The sequence below is a fragment of the Eutrigla gurnardus genome, assembly GCF_963514095.1.
Source record: "Eutrigla gurnardus genome assembly, chromosome: 12".
Classification (NCBI taxonomy): Eukaryota; Metazoa; Chordata; class Actinopteri; order Perciformes; family Triglidae; genus Eutrigla; species Eutrigla gurnardus.
This window is the reverse complement of record NC_139926.1, coordinates 21,833,535-21,848,068: the sequence shown is the minus strand read 5'-3', so window position 1 is coordinate 21,848,068 and position 14,534 is coordinate 21,833,535. Positions and strand designations below refer to the sequence as shown.

Genomic DNA, 14,534 nt, shown 5'->3' with positions numbered 1-14,534 from the left:
AAAAGACAAACTGCAGTGAAATACTGAATGTAAATGAGAAACAATTCAGTTTATTGAGACATTTTTTATCAAATACATTTTTTTTTTAAACAAACACTCTCTCTCATCAGGACCAAAGCACTAAGACTTTTATAAAAGAAAACTACAGTCATTTCCACTAACTTGTTAACATTTGTATTGCTAATGGGTTTCAGTGACGAGCCTGTAAATCATAGAAAAACAGTAACATTGGAAAAGCCACTCCTAAAGGAAAATCAGCACTATGGTGGGAACCAGTTATTCATTTTATCTACACACATGCTCTCAATTCAATGATCAAATTATTAAAAACTTAATTTAAAAAAGTGGTTTGGTTTATTCCTACAATTAAACCTGATAACTGAATTCTTCTGCGTTGAACCCACTAATGAAATGTCATTACTTACTTATGGCTCTTTTGCTGTACCCAGACTGTTAAGAACCTCACACTGTTTGTCCAAAACTCCTTTGTAAACCTCAAAGTGATGATTCAAATCTTTCCGTTTGTGGATTTTATATACGGTCCCCAAGGCTCCATCAACAGAGGCAGTGCCATAGAAGACGCGACTTATCCTGGAGTGGACCAGCGCCATGGCACACATCACGCAAGGTTCCCGGGTCACATAAAGGTCGTACCCGGTGCATATGTATGGCTGAGAGCTGGCTTCTGCACCAGGAGCGCTTTGAAAGGCGTCTGAGATCGGCGAGGTAAATCGGCAAGCCGGGTATCTATCAAACGAGTAACCTCCGCTGCCCTGACTCTGAGCCACAAGGTCAATGCAGACCATGACTGCGTGGTGAAGGGGATGGTCACCTCTGCAGTCGTGGCCCACCGCAACGATTCCCTCCGTTGCCGGGTCGACCACCACAGCCCCCACCGCCTCCATTCCCAACTCGCTCCCTGCTTTGGCAGCAGTCAGAGCAGACGCCATGTACGTGTGCATCCTGGCTTTCTGGGGCTGACCGAAGAGCTCTCCTCGGAGGGCGACGGTCACCTGTTTGTCCTCGTGAAAGGAGGTGGGCCAGTGCGTGCTCGCCAGCTCAAACTGGGGTCGGGTCAAGGGGGGGCGTGCCGGGACCTTAACCACAAAAGGCTCTCCTAATCCGTCACGTCGGATGCCATCTGAGGGGAGCAGGGAGTCGATGCTTACCACCTTGGTGTTTGGTGCGTCAGCGACGAGGCACACGAGGACTTCCAGAGGATGAGGGCTTCCCTTCTCCCTGACCGCCCGCACCCTCTTGACGTGCTGGAGGCCGTTCAGCGGGTAGAGGCTGTTCAGCTCCCGGAGGAGTCGAGATGCCTCCTTCTTGTTGAGAATGGGCGCAGCAAACGCCTCCACCACCTCAACGTCTTGGGACTGCTCATCCGACAGAACGGGGTAAGCGACCCAGGAGTCCGTGTCGCACGCAGAGCCTTTCCAGCGTTTCGGCAGCGGCTCCATTGTTTTGGTGTCCTCCTGTGAAATATGATTTCACACCACAGTGAAACAAGGTCAGTGCATTTTCAGGAGCGAGCACATTTCAGCTGCGCTGGACAGAAGTCAACTCTGGACCATCGTCTTCAGCCCAGAATGCATGATTATATATAAGAGAGATCATGAAACATACAGATTTGAGTTACGTTTGCATTGCTTGGTTGACGTAAAGTGGATTTACAGTAAGAGCCCAACCGATACATAGATCTCATTCTCCTTTTAAATATGATAAACCAATAATTTAAAAACAAGTTGTAGTGTTTTAAATACACTTCAGCCTGGAGGAGACTCCCCCTGATAGGATGAATGGTGTCAGTGACAAATGCAGCATGTAGTACCATATAGGGAGGGGACAATATAGGATTTTAATTGCAGATTACAATACAAAAAAAAAAAAGAACACAATAAGTTGGTGTTTTTTCATTATCAGGATAACCATCATGGTTATCAAGTGATTCCAGTAAGTTTTAGTGTTATTTTATCATATTTTGATCATAATCTGGACAACATCATGATGTTTTCTGGTCAGGATAATAGTCATGACATTGTCATATCGTCCCATGTCCAGTGCCATGACAAACTATCCGGCCAACATGCAGCCTTGTCTTCATTTCCTCCCCAGTATAAGCTTTGCCTTCATAACTTTGGGCACGTGTCGTATGGTCAGTGACACTCTGGTGCCTCGGGTCAGCGTCTCCCCTGGCGAGGCCCCGGCGGCGGACAGGTTCGCCACCTTGTCCGTCAGCGTGTCCTGGCCGCAGGGTTGGATGCCATGAAGGAGACGCTGGTACATGTCATCCTGCAGGATCAGGAGACTGCGCGGCTTCACCAGCAGAGAGAGGAGGAAGCGGTTCTCCTCCGTCTGCGGCGCTTCGCCCTCCTGGCTGCTGACGGGCGTGTAGAAGTCCAGAAGGGTGTGAGAGCCCAGGCTGATGGTGGAGACAGTTGGGTGGTACAGAGGGCCGTCTTCGTGGGGCATAATCCCCTCCCCTTGTTTGTACTCGTTCACCAACACATGATTGGCCGTTTTCCCACTGAACGCACCCAGGGAGGAGATTTTCTGGCAGTACGTCTGGAGCCAGTCAGGGATCTTCTCCGCCAGCATGCCTTTGGGATGCGGTAACCCTCCCCAGTTCTGAAGCCTTCGGCCCGACAGCTGAGTCCACTTAGTTTTGGGTGACCTATTCACCTGCTGCTGAAGATGAGACTCCTCATCCTCCGATATGAAATCTGGGATGTAATACACTGTCGGCGGGGCATCGTTTACGACAAACTGCTTCAACTCCTCCAAAATACAAGCCGGGTGTTCCATGCCTCCTTTAGGAAAGTCAACATGAAATGCTTGTTAAAACCCGGTGGCAAACAGGCAGATTACTGTACTAGAAAATCTACTTTAAATGTTTAAAATAAGTAATCCTAGGCCTTTCCATGTAGCATTAGCAGCTTTTAGCTCCCTCACACCCTTTAAATAGACTCTGTGCATACAACTATGATGTTCACGTACACATATGTACCTATTACTTCAGATACATTATGTATTATATCAATATGTTGCCTTTTTACAATGCTGGCGGATTTTAGGAAATGTCTCTCCCAATATCCCCAATAATACACTACTTTGTTCCCTGGGTTGGTGTGTCTTATTAGGGTTTCCCCCTTTTCTGGTACCCGTGAATGCAGCGCAGCCATATGCGGAAATGTCACATTCTGAAGAAAAATAACCAGCGCCATGTTTGTAACACAGCGTCACTACCAGCAGAAACATAAAACGGTCCCATTGTACATGTGAAGTCACACTAAATCATCTTTACCTCTTTCGACATCGACGCTTTAACGAAAACACCGTTTGGTCAGAGAGCCGTCATCTGCTCGACTCCATGATCACATGTGTGTGCAGCGGACTAAAATGTCCCCTAAAAAAAATGCGTCAAATTGTTGGACCGCCGCTTTAATATCTAAACGGCTCCTCATAGTATTAGCTATTTAAAAGTACACAGTTAACAAATGTAATGTGATGTTTATTTCCAATATATTTTTTCTCGACGTCTATGTCATAAATCTAAGGTCGCAGATTACAAGGTGCACGGAATTATTTACATGTGACGCTGCCCCACTGCACTGTTTTCTATCTACACTCCAATCCAGCAGGTGGCGGTAATGCGCCGTTAAAGTGGTTAACCAACTGCCAACCGCCATTCAACCGCACGAATACTGCAAGAAAAAGAAGAAGAAGAAGAAGAAGAAGAAGAAGAAGAAGAAGAAGTTTGTTTTCTGTTGTTTCGTTGCACTGAAGCCTAATTTGATTGATTTTTTAACTTATGACTCAAACATTCTACGTGAAATGAGGTGAATTCACCCTCAGTTAGACTATATTATCTCACAGTTAGCCTGTACAAAGAGTCGCGACACCATGTTCCCTACAAAAGTAACACCTCTGCGCAGGCTGCTACAGCTTGGACCCACATTTCGGAGCCCTCCGTCACTTGGAAGAGCACCGTGCTCCAGACTGGTTCTAGGCATCGAGACAAGCTGTGACGACACCGGTGCTGCTGTGCTGGACGAGGCGGGTGAAATACTGGGCGAGTCTCTACATTCACAGAAAGAAGTTCATCTCAGGTGGGTGTTCAGAGCTGTGTTCAGTTAACATTGTTCTTTTAGGGGGGGGTTTGCATTGACATATAGTCTTGAATGCTGCAGGACTGGAGGCATCATCCCCACGGTGGCACAACAGCTGCACAGAGACAACATAGAGCGTGTGGTCCAGGAGGCTTTGGAGAGGAGCGACGTGGACCCGAGCCGGCTCTCAGCCGTGGCCACCACTGTGAAGCCGGGCTTGGGCCTGAGCTTGGGTGTCGGCCTAGAGTTCAGCCAGACGTTTGTAAGGCGCCACAACAAGCCCTTCATCCCCATCCACCACATGGAGGCCCACGCCCTGACCGTCAGGATGCTCCAACCCGTTGCCTTCCCCTTCCTGGTCCTGCTCGTCTCCGGGGGTCACTCCCTTCTCGCTGTGGCTCGAGGAGTTGATGACTTCTTGCTTCTGGGCCACGCTCTGGATGAAGCTCCGGGGGACACGCTGGACAAAGTAATGTCTTCACACTAACACACAAGGCTGTCGACCGTGGACATAATTTGTGATTTTCAATGAATAAAATATTCTCTTTTGTCCTCGAAGGTGGCGAGACGTTTGTCCCTCATAAAACATCCACGGTGCTCCACGCTCAGTGGAGGACAAGCCATAGAGCTTCTAGCGAAGGACGGCGACAGGATGAGGTTCCCTTTCAGGACGCCCATGGGACAAACGTACGACTGCTGCTTTTCTTTCGCTGGACTACGAAATCAAGTCAACATGACGATATTGAAAAAAGAGGCAGAGGAAGGTATGAGAACACACGAGGTCTCGTAAATAAGACAACCAGAGATCAGATTCACAGACCACCTCCCCCGTCCGTCTGTAGGTAAAGAACAGGGGACACTGCTGTCATGTGTGAATGACATTGCAGCTGCTACACAGCACACGGTTGCCTCTCATCTCGCCAAGCGCACACATCGGGCCGTCCTGTTCTGTAAGGCAAACGGCCTGCTGCCAGCCAACGGTCCCACCTTGGTGAGTGCCTTACTTCAGTCTGTATTTTTTTCTAGAACAATGTGCATTGCAAATAATAATAGGATGGTATATTCTGGTATAATCTCTTTCTTGTTAGAGGAAATTTGAGAATGTCTACTCTAAAAGGCTTTAGTGCCAGTACATTGTTGGTTTTGGTCTTTTTGTGGGATTTTATAAAAATATTAAATAACACCAGACTCCTCCTTCTTAAATAAGAAAACACTGAATATAGATTTAAAGATTTTTCATTATAATTTCTTCTTTGACAGGTTCTGTCTGGAGGCGTTGCAAGCAATCAGTATATCCGTAAGGCGTTGACCATCATCAGTGACACCACAGGACTACACCTGCTCTGCCCCCCATCCAAATTCTGCACAGACAATGGAGTCATGATTGCATGGTGTGTGTACTGATGTTCAGTGGATTTGACATTGGATGATTTGCCCCGTTAAAGTGAGACAAACAACTTTTTCCCCTTTCGTAACCAGGAACGGTGTTGAACGCCTGAGAGAAGGGAAAGGGATACTGCCTCCCAATGTGGATGTCTGCTATGAGCCAAAGTAAGTCGACACTGAACCAAAGATTTATTTAGCTATTTCAGTTCAGTACATAGAGCTACCGATTTTACAATGAGCTCACATAGATGTTGTATTCCAGGGCACAGCTGGGCGTTGACATGACAGCCGAGGTGAAGGCAGCAGCGATCAGGTTGCCGTCGGTCAGGATGAAGATCCACAGCTGACCAGACTGTTGGGTTGTTTGTCACTCTGTGATTTTCCCAGTTCAAAGTATATATGTAAATACTATATGAACAGCTATTTATTAAAAGAAATGTTTTAATATACACCTTGATTTTTTTAATTTTTATTACTCCTTACAAAAGAAAATACGATTTCTGTCAAAGTGAAATCTTGTTTTTCTTATGACTGTTATTTTTAAATAATAACGCCATCACTTTAGTCATTACAAAGAATTAGCTCAGCATATTGCCAAATATTTCTGTAGCCTATGTAATACAATATATGGGGCACAGTACATACAGTATTTGAACATCTTGAGGATTGAAGGAACAATGTGAGGTCGGGGAAGTGTTTAAAGTGTATAAAAGACCTCTCTTAAATACAATCCACTTAATTCTGTCCAATCCCTGTGCAGCAGATGACATTTATCTCTCATTGAGGCGCAAGCTTGTTTGTTATTGGCTAAACAGCACCCTCTAGTGGTTAATGTATGTTTAAGCACCTCAAAACATAGAAGGGTGCATTTACATAAACGAACCACTAGAGGGTGGTGTTACTATAGAATATGAGTCGATGATCACAAAATACAATTCTTTTCTTAAGAATCCTACAGAGAAAATACTGATAAGAATTTGTCATGCTCAAGTCATGTCAAAGTCATGCTCAAGAATCTGCCATCTAGTGATCATCGGATCTTTTCAGGTCAGAAAAACACACTACACCAACAAAGCGTCTGTCCTCTTATTCCAGATACAATCACACACCCTGGAAGTTAAATTCACCCCTTTAAACGTTTTAATAAAATGCTCGAGAGTTCACCAACTGAGATTTTATTGATTGTTTAATACAATTTCTCAACTGGATTCAATGATGTGCATTATTTTTGACCACATAAAGATGTAAACACAACTTGTAAACAAGTCTCTAAAAAACATTTCTACCATTCAGTGGCACAAAAGAAGAAGAAGCTCTCTTCGTGTGTCTTTTAAACCATCCTCTCACATCTCACAGCCACAACCAGCTGTTTCCATTTCTACTTTCTGTTGCAGTGTTCACTGAAACACAGGACTTATAAAAACTTGTATAAAACATTTTAAAATGCAAACATTTAGTGGTATTTGCATAGAAGTTTCCACACGTGTTGGAGATGTTCTTGCATCGTTTAATACTTAGTATTAAAATTGAGTGGCTAGTTTGCTGTCTCGGTGACTCCAAACGCTTTGGTTACATCCAGTCTGATTTTTAACAAAAGGAAATCCACCTTTTAAACAACAGCTCGGGCATTTTAGAACCTAAGACGATCACCAACACTAGAGCTCGTCGTGTTCAAATATATTATACTCCTTGGCACTGATCAGTCCGTCTCTGTCGTTGTCACTCTTGCGGAATATGTCAGCCATGATCTTCTCGTAGAACGGGTCATCACGCGGCTTCCCACCTTTTTCATACTCCACTTTCAAGTATGATATTACCTGGGGAAACAGGACATCGTTATTCACACCTCGGAATCAGAAACTTTTACACTCCCTTCAAAACAAGCCCTGCTCTACAAGCAGCATATCACACTGGTGATAATTAAAACCATACAAAGTATTGATAGCATTCCCTTTTCTTCTGTGCTTCCAGGAATCCAGATAACAGCTTGGCTATGAGCCCATATATTGTCCTTTATTTTGTCTTGAAAACTACTGTGATGAAGCAGACGCAGTAAATCCATTCAAGGTAAAGGGATTTATGGCCTCGCGGCTCTCGAGTACAATCGAGGGATGTTTATGATGCGAGATAATGAGAACACAAACAAACATGGCCTTCAGTCTTTGAGAGGCAAAGTGGCGAGGGTTACATTCGGACAAATTCTTTCTTTCATAACAAACGAATTGGAATGCATAAATAAGACACAACCAGTCACGTCTGTCATTGACTTATATTACATAATCAAGCCTATACTATTACAGTAGCTGGGTGTCGACCAGTGGAAATGAAAAGTAACCCGTTTCTCCATGCATGTCCATCCACCCATGGTTAACGGCTTTCCTGTCTGAGATATCTTTGTAATAATTAGCAGCGTGTAAACAATAGTTACCTCCTCCTTTGTGAGACTTCGGTCTTTATTAAGGTCCATCAGTTTGAAAGCTTCCATGCTGCGTGGCCCCCTGGACACAGCGTAGATCTCCACCTCAAAGACCACCGTGGCGTTGGGCGGCACTGGATCTATTTCACCGGGAGGAAAAAACAGCAGGAATTATAATATCCCAATCGTGACTCCATAACTACTGATCCTGTTCATCATGCTCTTTTGCAGCGGTCTCCAACAATTGAAAATGAAAAGGAGGTGATGACTTTGGCGGCTGAAATGGACCATAAAGGTAAGACAGAATGTATGTCCACCACTTCTCGTTTAGACGAATTAGCTCTCAGAGGAAACAAAGGTTGGAGACCAATTATTGGGTTTGACAGCATTTCAGGAAGGAAGGTGTATTTTACTGAGTTTATCTGGTTGATGGCTCTGCTCCAAAACAAATACTAACTACATGAATTAATGAATGAGAACATAGTACTGATTTGGCTCCAAGAGCTGAAGTAATTACAATATGAAGATGTGGAAGTAATGTCACTGATGCAACATGCAATTAAAGATGTTAATTTTTTAACTTTGAGGAAGAAACGAGAACATGAGTTTTCACTCAGCAGCTCTCAGCCATAGATAATGCATGTATGTATGCAGGGATAACAAAAGCATGCATACTGCAGCAAAACCAGTTCTCCCACAGTCAAATAGTGAAATCAAGTGATGAAACCTGACATGCATGCTGAAACCACATTCAGATCATGACGTAGTGCCTTTCTGAACACCGGCAAGAAGACGATTGTAGGAAATAGTTCAAAAACAAATCAGCTGTTAGTTGTGTGAAAGTGCTCCGGTGCATGCAAGAAGGTGTGAGGTGAAGTAGAGACCTTTAAACCTTCGTACATGCTTACAGTACATGCCATTGGGAGGGGAGGTGAGTAGCAAACACTGCAAGGGATGTGATGCCCTTCCAACTAAAGTGCTGTAAAAGAAGACAAGACAGAGTGAAGGCAGCTCATCCAGCACAGAAACAATACAACATTCAAGTTTATATGACTGTTTATGGATTTATTGTTGCATAATATCGCTGCCCATTCTGATTGATTATGTCTGTTGACATACATTAATTTCACTGAGGCATCAAGTTACAAAACATCGAACACATGGACAAAAACATTTGTGTGACAAGTGGGTTTTTCTACTTACCTTTGCCTTTTTCTCCAAAGGCCAGGCCAGATGGAACGGTAATTTTCCGTTTCTCTCCGGGACACATATCTTCCATCCCTATATCAAGGCCCTTAATGACATGCCCGACGCCCAGCACAAACCACTGAGGGTGCCCGGTTTTGTCCGATCGACTAAAACATAAACCATATTTAAAAAAAGAAACAACATATTGTCAATCAATCAGCCTTCACATCAATTTATATTTATTTTTCTTTCATACTGGTTAGGAGCTACACCATATTAGTGGGAGGGTGTGGCTTTTTTCATTTCCATAGGCTACTGTCCCTCAACACTCCATAGATCCAGGGGAGGACTGCTGAAGGCCTAACCCCCAGGTCCAACTACAATACCCATAATACCTCTACCAATTTAATAATAAACGTCACTGTTGCCTCACTGAATTAAGGTTATACACCACACATAATGAGACCTTAGCACAGCATGCAATGTGAACCCTGAAGTGATCACTCATCCCTCAGACAGCTGGAATACAATAATAATAAAGTTTCTGTGTACTTTGAAAGCATCACACAGGGGAGTGTATCTGAAACCACCGACCTGCAGTAGAACTGAGAGCCGTCTGTGGCGAGGAAGCCATCGTAATGGACGTTGATCAGATCTCCTCTTTTACTCTTCGGGCTGCACTGCTCGGGCTTGAACAAAACCTCGATCTTGACCTCGCCGTCCGGCTCGGCTGCGGTCGCCTGAACGCACCATAGAATGAGATGCGACGAGACAAAGAGGCACAGTGTGCGGCTCACTAACCTCCACATCTTCCAGCTGTCTGTGTGTGCATTCGTGGCAACTTCTGTGAGTGACGTTTTTTGAACACACTGGAGGACGTGGAGCAGGAGAGGTGTGCCGTTGCTACCCTGAACGTTGACTGTCAGGGAGTTCTTCTTCTTCTTCGTTGTTTTTTTTTAATGGCGATGGGACTCCAAGAATGTTGCATTACTGCCGACTAGCATTATCAGAGATTCCTGCTTTCTGGAACTGAGGAAAGTATATAGTAAAGTTTATATAAACTGTATATTTAACGTATAAAACTAAGAGCAGCTTGTGGACAGCACAGTACAGTGTGATGCCAGAGGACGGAAGTACATGTAACAAATGATACATGAAAAATTACATAAATACACAGCAAACGCCTGGTTTTATTAGTACTGGCAATGTTTTTAAAAAAAGCCTGTGAATCAAATGGTTGTCGCAACAAATTTTGTGTTATTTTTTTCATTAAGACAGTTTTTTTATGAAATAAAAAGACCCTCTAAACATGGAATACATATAATAACATATAATAATGTACATAAATTGCAGATACAGGATCTCATCATAGCCAATTGGCATTTATAGCATATATTTTTAAAAAGTATTAAAGGCGTATTTGGGATGTCGTCATTATTGGCCCCTAGACAAAGACATGCAAATGTCCCCACCATCTTTATAGGAGCAAGACACACAAGGGGCCATGACTTCAGTTGAGCAGAAACAGCACAGAAAGTAAAACCATCTATGCATTTTTTTTGCCCAGCTCATTCTGCTGGGACATAAACGGATTATATTTCAGTTCAGTTATTGGTCAGAAAGTACCATATGGTGGGAAGATGATGTGGTCAGAAAAATATTTCTAAATATAACGTACACTGAAATGGATATTACATTTTTTAAAGGTGGGTTTACATTTACTTTTGATTTCTTTTAGGCGATATCGAAGTATATGTACATAAAAGATGATAAATGAAAAAAATAGTAATTTTGTGTTAATTTGGGGTAATTTAACTAAATGATACCACGACAAAGCCTACCACAAAATCTGACTTTATTTACCTGCAAAAATATGTTTTAATTGACCAACATAATACATGTAATTTATGGTATGATTCAAATGGGGTCAAAAATTATTCTCACTGTTAACATGAGAGACACCAGAAGGGGGTGGGGCTTATCTACGGTTGATGGCGGTTGGGACGCCCTCAGTTTGGAGAAAAATGTCAATATCAGTGTATAGTGTACGCTTTATTGAGAATATTTACCAACGGGCAACTGAATTGAAAGTGGAACTGTTTTTTTTTTTTTTTTTTCAATTGAGTCTTGTGACTTTGAAAGCAGTTCCATATCTGACTGTAAGATAAGTTGGTGAAATATTTATGAATATGACGTACACATATATTAGGTATCGACTTTTGCCAGTCAAGAAACAGACCTTGATGGGCGGGAAGCAGCGTCACAAGTGATCCACCAATAGGAGTCGCGGGGGCGTGAACGTGCACTTCTATTTATTTTTTGACGCCGGCGTTTCTGAGTCATCGCCCCTCCGTCAGTAATCGTGGTGGGAGACATAACGAGCGTGTTAGTTGCCGCCGGATACATCAGGAACCACGACTTTCTCTCACATTGCCTGACAACATTGAGATGTTAGGTTTCAGGTGTTCGACATTGCTGAAGGAGTTGTTAGAAACCACCCTAAAGCGTCCCTTGTCCGGCTCCAGGCAGAAGACCTGGTTTCCGACCCGCCGCCGCTGCTTCGGCGCCGCCTCCGTTGATGCCAGGGCTTTCTCTACCCGGCTGAAGGTCCTCCATGCCGCTACGCACTGCCGCGCCGCTCCCTGCGCCGCCCCGTTCCGCTCCTACTGCACGAAGACGGAAGGCGCCGTGGAGCTGGACGAGCAGCTGAAGAAGGATGGCGACGCGGCCACTGACAAGTAGGTCCCAAGTGGAGTTAAAAACCGTCCGCCACTGACAGTTGGTATGATGGCATGGCTGCCGTGTGTGACCTACGCCAGTCATGACGCATACGAGGCGCGAGCGGAAGTACGCTACGTACGCTGTTCGCCGACCGTTACAAACGCTGTTAACACCGCATTAAATGGCGATTAATAACTACACAACTGACCACAGTAATACAGTCGAGCTGTATTGTGTATAGACCTGAGATGTGTGTATGTATACAGACGCGATATAATATACGAGCTTCCCAACTGCCGTGGCCTCCAGCAGCGGCTCTCAAACCATGTGTGTGACTTGAATACCGGCGGCCGGTGGCGGGTGCAGCCTCCGATGGCTTGGTGCCAGCAGGCGGCTATATAAATACGCCACCAGCAACTTAACCTAAAAGTTAATTCGGATTTTATTGGGCCTTGACCGGCTTTGAACGTTGACGGGTAGGTTAGCTAACCTGTTCCCGGTAACACGCAGGGTGGCCTGACCGTGAAACGGCGGTAGTCACATAGATGAAGTGCAGCGTAAGAACATCAACTCAGCCGATGGGTCAGAATACAGATAACTTGAGGGTCAAATGTCAAATAAAGATTGTCGCCTGACCAGTAACTGGTTTTGTGGCTCCTGGCCGTTTCCACTGTGACCTCCAAACTCTGTAAAGTGGGTGGAGACCCGAGACTACTGACAAAGTTTTTTCACAACTAGGTCACTTTACAATAATGCGTAGAAAATGTTTGTATACAAATGTCCACATGCGTGGAACAACCACTTGTACATACTGCCTGGAGGAGCACTGACACTTCTGTGTGGGGCTGTAGAACATGCTGCTTTGCTGTTAAAGTGACTTCTCCATGTCCAAAATGTACCATTTGTCCTAGTCGTTGCAGCAATGTCTCACTATCTCTCAGTCATTTCAGTCCCAATTGAATTTGCTATTTGTAATGATAATAATAACGCAAGATATTTAGCTCAAAGCAGTTTCTAAAGAATGTCGTTAGCGTCTCAGATGATGCAAAAGGTACAAAAACTATTCAAACTTTAAGTCTATCTCAATGAGAAATTCAATAGTGCTTTATGAGTTACTTATCGTAGTCGGTGTATTAGCCTCCAGTCTGGAGAAACAGGCAGGAGTACCAGCAGCAAAAGAGAGCAAAACTTACAATAAATGTATAAAAGGAAAATTAATAAATAAAAAAAATACATACACACATGCATATTAAGTTCTGTCTGGCGGCAAGATAAAGCAGTAAAAGCATTTCTAAACATAGCATACACTTAAACTGCTATCGACTTTTTAAGGTGGCCCCTGACTGGGCCATCGACTGTAGGTAATACACTCACTATATACAAGTATCTTATACAACCCCACCTCAAAACCCCCTGGCTATCCCATAAGAGTGAGGTGTTTTAGAGCATGTTCCCAGCACTTATTTTGAAGTCAGCTGTCCAAATAAATGACTGAAATGTGTCGTTATGAATTCTTGTCATTGCATAGTGGATTAGAAGCTTAGTGCAGCCAAAACATACCGGTATATTTCCTGAATTACAAATGAGGCTAATGAGCATCATCCCTAAGAGCTGCGTTTGCTATGCCAATGTACCTGCTGTGCTGCCGAGTCTGCTTTCACTGACACTCCCTGGGTCACTAGTTTTCTAGGCTGAATTTAGCCCAACTATTTTCCACTGGAGGAACTTCCTCAGTTGTCCACATATTTGGGGGACAAGTTCCTGGAACAAAAAAATGTGTTATTTCTCAGAAATGCTTGCAGTTGTGCCAATTTTGATTGGCCAATCCGATATATGTTGTCACATTACAGAAAGTATAACAACAAACCGTAACTAACGGGGAAATTAGGTCATTCAGAGTGAGTTTGATGCCACAGAAGAAACAGAATTTCATGCTTCTCCTTTTTATTTGAAATTGAAAACGAGCTTTACATTTTATTGACACAGCAGGATGTAGACTGAGCTGTAAGCCAGTGGAGAATTAAGGAGGAGAGACAAAGCCATTGGAGCTGTCGCCCCGTTATAACTAGAAAATGCAGTGCTAGATTGTTATTACCTTTATGAAAGCCTCATAAACACATCGTGCAGTGCTTACGGCCATCTACCCTGAGCAGTTTGAGGGATCAGTTACAGCTCTAGAGGAGCTCTGGAGCTGCAGAGGATTAATGACAAATTAATTGCGTTTGTAAACGCATGACTGAAATGAAAAGTGAAAGAGATACTTGGGGTTTAGCTCTAACTCATTATGTATGTGATCCATGGGTGTAACCCTGGATATCCCACACTCTAAGGCCAGATAAGTGAATTTACAGCCAGCTCTTTGCAGCCGCCAGCCTCTTGAACCTTGAAGGCTGTATTTATCCGCAGTGGGAAATGAAAAGAGAAAATAATTTGAGAAGAGAAACCATTGGAATAAAGTTGTGTTTCCTTTCACATATTTTTATGCAAATCCTGAAGTGTTGCATTAGAAGAGCAGTGTGGAAATGGCAAGTTCCGATAAAACGTTTCTCAATCGTGCAAAAAGTTTTATGCAAGGTTCTCAAGGAAGATACAGTGTTGATCAGTTAGATGATTTGCAGGGGGACGAATTACAAAAGTAATTGTCAAAATCAATGCAGCTCCCAGCTTTGTGTGAGTCTAGCTAAACATTGGATCTTACATTTTCCATAATGAAA

The 14,534-nt window shown here is 43.7% G+C and overlaps 4 protein-coding genes across 5 annotated transcripts in view; 2 read left to right on the top strand and 2 right to left on the bottom strand.

Moving 5' to 3' along the window:
* Nucleotides 1–21: 21 nt before the first annotated feature.
* On the bottom strand, nt 22–3,383 carry adat3 (adenosine deaminase tRNA specific 3). The gene is made up of 2 exons (XM_084022095.1): nt 3,305–3,383; nt 22–1,475 (listed from the first exon to the last, which is right to left on the bottom strand). The coding sequence occupies exons 1-2, from the start codon at nt 3,314–3,316 to the stop codon at nt 426–428; spliced, it is 1,062 nt and encodes a 353-aa protein (XP_083878221.1). The 5' UTR covers nt 3,317–3,383; the 3' UTR covers nt 22–425.
* Nucleotides 3,384–3,732: 349 nt separating this feature from the next.
* On the top strand, nt 3,733–5,922 carry osgepl1 (O-sialoglycoprotein endopeptidase-like 1). Its single transcript, XM_084022697.1, has 7 exons — nt 3,733–4,109; nt 4,191–4,578; nt 4,669–4,873; nt 4,952–5,100; nt 5,370–5,500; nt 5,589–5,660; nt 5,758–5,922. The coding sequence occupies exons 1-7, from the start codon at nt 3,904–3,906 to the stop codon at nt 5,840–5,842; spliced, it is 1,236 nt and encodes a 411-aa protein (XP_083878823.1). The 5' UTR covers nt 3,733–3,903; the 3' UTR covers nt 5,843–5,922.
* Nucleotides 5,923–6,655: 733 nt separating this feature from the next.
* On the bottom strand, nt 6,656–9,960 carry fkbp7 (FKBP prolyl isomerase 7). Its single transcript, XM_084023127.1, has 4 exons — nt 9,694–9,960; nt 9,115–9,266; nt 7,924–8,051; nt 6,656–7,312 (listed from the first exon to the last, which is right to left on the bottom strand). Exons 1-4 carry the CDS (start codon nt 9,906–9,908, stop codon nt 7,151–7,153), a joined length of 657 nt encoding a protein of 218 aa, XP_083879253.1. The 5' UTR covers nt 9,909–9,960; the 3' UTR covers nt 6,656–7,150.
* A 1,488-nt stretch (nt 9,961–11,448) lies between these two features.
* glsb (glutaminase b) overlaps nt 11,449–14,534 on the top strand; it is a 30,889-nt gene continuing 27,803 nt past the window's right edge. For both annotated transcript variants that reach the window (XM_084023546.1, XM_084023547.1), the window contains exon 1: nt 11,449–11,837. In XM_084023546.1, the coding sequence (XP_083879672.1) occupies nt 11,548–11,837 (290 nt within the window). In that variant the 5' untranslated portion in view covers nt 11,449–11,547. The remainder of the gene's footprint in view (nt 11,838–14,534) is intronic.